Here is a 3,402-nt window from a genome sequence, read left to right on the forward strand (position 1 = left end):
CTATTTATATGCATGTGAGACTGAACTGTGAGACCCCCACAACCACCCAGACAAACCCAGAGGAACTTATGCAAACTGTAACAGTTTTGAAATTAACATCTAAGCAAATAGATGAAGTCCAAAACAGTAAATTGTTTTGCACATGAGTTGAATGTTTTCAGATAAGCACATGTAGCACTGGTATTACATCACAGGTTATCTAACTGACCTCTGAGTTCTGCTTAAGCTCTCACACATCACACCCAAAGAGGGGTGACTTTCATATTAGCACAGTTGACATACATTTTCATAGCAGATACACATGCATTTACATAATAATATCCCTGCATTGTATTGTTTTTTCATTTCAATCTTTCTCATAGACATCTGTTGCTGCACTGACAGAAGAACAAGATTTCCAAGTTTTTCCATTCACAAAGGAAGGCCATGAAGCCACGACTCGTTCATCTTTATCCCTGTCAGAACAGACACACGCATTGTGATTCTGATCATACAGTAACTGATTCTGTCATACAAGAACTGCTGTCTACTCATCAAATTTCACCTTTCACTTCAGAAGGATTATACTGAAATGGAATTATTTAATGCCTGGCTCCTTACTTGACAGTAATCTGTGCTTAATAGTCTAAGTTTAAAATTAAAAAGAAAATGCAAGAGAATAAAAATTGTGAAAAGATTCCTTTGATAACAGCATTAAGGAAAAGCAACTTACATTTTCCAGCTTATTGTGACATAGAGGATAACCACACAGTTTGATGATAGACCTCTCATCAACAACGTCTTTATAGTGAGATGGAGTAATACATTTTCCCTAAAATGACAAGAAAATAGTTCAACCACAGATACTGGAAAACTTGCCAGTTTTGTACTCAAAACATCTCTTAAGCATATAAATATCTAAAATTTTGTAACAGTTATCCATTAAATTTAATAAACAACATTGAGAACCTACACAGTAGAAAAGGTAAAAGGGCAAAGAGAGAAGGAAAACAGACCTGGGCATTTCTTTTTTACATATACAAAAAACCTGCAGAGTTTTGCCTCTAGAGTGGCACTTATTTCTGTAATTTTCCTCTATTTACATGTTTTGTACCCCTATTAATCAGCCTATTTACAACCTTAACAAGAATAATCATTATACCATTCCAGCAAAACTCTGCTGCCATGTAACTGTGGTGCTTTATAGAGACTTTGTGTCAATTTACTGATGGTATGATGTGAACCTAAATTTTTCAAGTTCATCTATCAGTCCAGAACCACAGAGGTATAAAGAAAGGCTGTGAGAAAAGAGTGAGGATTCATTAATGTACACAGTCCTGCATGTTTTCACTGCAGAACCCTTAAAAATATGGAAACTGTTACCAGAGCTGGTAAAAGAGGGAATCAATGGTTTGGCTATTTTAAACTGCAGCAAATTGTTCCAAAAACTTTTTTTAAAAGTACCACACAATGATACAAAACAGTATAAAAACTTGCAACACCTACACAATTTAGAAGGAACTCTTCAGTAATGTCCTCTTCCAGGAGCTGCTCAACAATAGACAATGCTTTTTTCTCACATTCAATCTTGTGTCTCAGTGCAGCCTCCAGAGCTGCTTTCCTGTAACAGAACAGACACTGAATGATACAGAAGGCAGATTTCCATAAACAATTTTCTAATCGTATTTTTATCTTTTTTTCTGAAATACAGCTTATATTTTTCTGTATCATACCATGTTGGCCAAACAGGCAACAAGTAACTGGACTAGTAATTCTGCTACAACTACAAAGGGTTACATATTTTATATTGGTTTGCTTTATTTGCTGGCCAAGAAAAGTACTGACTCTTACTATATTGCAATACACTCCCCAAACTTTCTTGCAAGAGGGAAATCCAGAACCGGCTGGACAAAGAACCTGGGAAAATTTAGGGAGTGTTGTCAGGAAAATAGGAACTGGGTAAGACATGAAGAATGGGAAGAAAAAAAGAACTAGGACATGACTGTGAGGTTACAAAGTAAAGGTAGGAATAAAATGAACAAATGCCTCCTCCTGAGTGTTTTTTGATGTAAATAATTATAAATAGCAAGTATGTAAAGAAGTTAAGACAGCAAAAAGCAAGCACTGCAGACTAAAGAAATACAATTTTGGATGTTCGATTACAAACTTTTAGTATATGACACAATGCTCAGATGCGCATGCTGTTAGAAGTTACACAGCATCACTCCAAACGTGTCCTACATGATGTTGATGCTGGTGATTTACTGAAGTTGATCGTGGTACTCTGAAAAATCAAAGCCTCTGCAGCACAGAGACTGCAATTTCAAAGTGAGGCAAAAGAATACAAACACCACATACTGTTTCTCAGAAATTATACCTTTGGGCAGCATCTTCATTTTTCTGAGCAGCTGAATGTTTATTTCCTAGAAATCAAATATACAAGTTAGCGTACTTTCTTAACAGTGGAAGATGTTGGAACCTGAAAAATATTAAAGACTCTAAACTGTAAGCACAACCAATATAATTTCTTAGTAATTATTATTGCTTTTGATGGCTGTGATTTCAGTAAGCTGGTATGCAGCAAGCAGTTAGATACACTTTTTAAAGTGCGAAAACAGACAGGCCCAACTCGTATCATACTCTCATTCACCATGTTTTGCATACAAAAAAAAGGGAAAAAATTCTGACAACAATTTTGTGCCCGCCACACCCCCCGTGTCTCTTTACCCAGCCGGTAAAGCCCAGTTTTACCCCGGCCGTCCCCACAGCTGCCCCACCGCAGGGCTTTGCTCCGGGCCGGCTCCAACGCCGGCACCTGACACGAGCCGCTATTGCCGCTCTCGGAGCCGCCCAGGACGGCGCCCTGACCCAGCTCCTGACGCGGGTGTTCCGGGCAGCCGCTCCGCCACGACAAGGGCAACAGCAGGGGAGATACGGCGCTGTTACCCTGGGAAGGACGCAGCGCTCTAGGCAGGACTCAGCGCTCGGACCGCTCAGCTGCACGGCCGCCGTCACAGCCTGGCCCTGCCGCTCAGAGCGGCCGGGGCGGGCCGGCCCTTCAGGGCCTGAGGGGACGAAGGGTCCCGGCCTCGCCTCGTCCGGCCCGTCCCTCACCACGGCCCCGTACCCGGCCCGGCACAGGCCCACAGAGCCGAGCACGGCCGGCCCGCCGCTCCCCTCGGCATGGCGGCTTGGGCGAGTCCGCCGCTGTGCCGGTCTGGGGGCACAGGGAGAGCCCAAAGGGCCAGGCGGGGGGAGCGGGGGCTGCCGCGCGATCCCGGCGCCCACCTGCGCGCCGCCGGCGGGGCTTGCCCGTCCCGGCCGCCATCATCGCCATCAGCGCCGCTCCGCCCGCCGACCTCTCACCCGGGGCGGAGCCGGGAGAGGCGGCAGCGCGGAGCTGAGGGGTTCCTCTGGCAGGGA

At 44.1% G+C, this 3,402-nt stretch overlaps 1 protein-coding gene across 1 annotated transcript in view; it reads right to left on the reverse strand.

Moving 5' to 3' along the window:
* RPAP2 (RNA polymerase II associated protein 2) overlaps positions 1-3,324 on the reverse strand; it is a 33,338-nt gene extending 30,014 nt beyond the window's left edge. The window contains exons 1-4 of the mRNA XM_036387494.1: positions 3,268-3,324; positions 2,357-2,402; positions 1,486-1,600; positions 713-811 (exon numbers count right to left, since the gene is read on the reverse strand). Of these exons, the coding sequence (XP_036243387.1) occupies positions 713-811; positions 1,486-1,600; positions 2,357-2,402; positions 3,268-3,316 (309 nt within the window). The 5' untranslated portion in view covers positions 3,317-3,324. The remainder of the gene's footprint in view (positions 1-712; positions 812-1,485; positions 1,601-2,356; positions 2,403-3,267) is intronic.
* Positions 3,325-3,402: the final 78 nt, after the last annotated feature.

The sequence above is a fragment of the Molothrus ater genome, chromosome 9 (genome assembly GCF_012460135.2).
Source record: "Molothrus ater isolate BHLD 08-10-18 breed brown headed cowbird chromosome 9, BPBGC_Mater_1.1, whole genome shotgun sequence".
NCBI classification, from domain to species: domain Eukaryota; kingdom Metazoa; phylum Chordata; class Aves; order Passeriformes; family Icteridae; genus Molothrus; species Molothrus ater.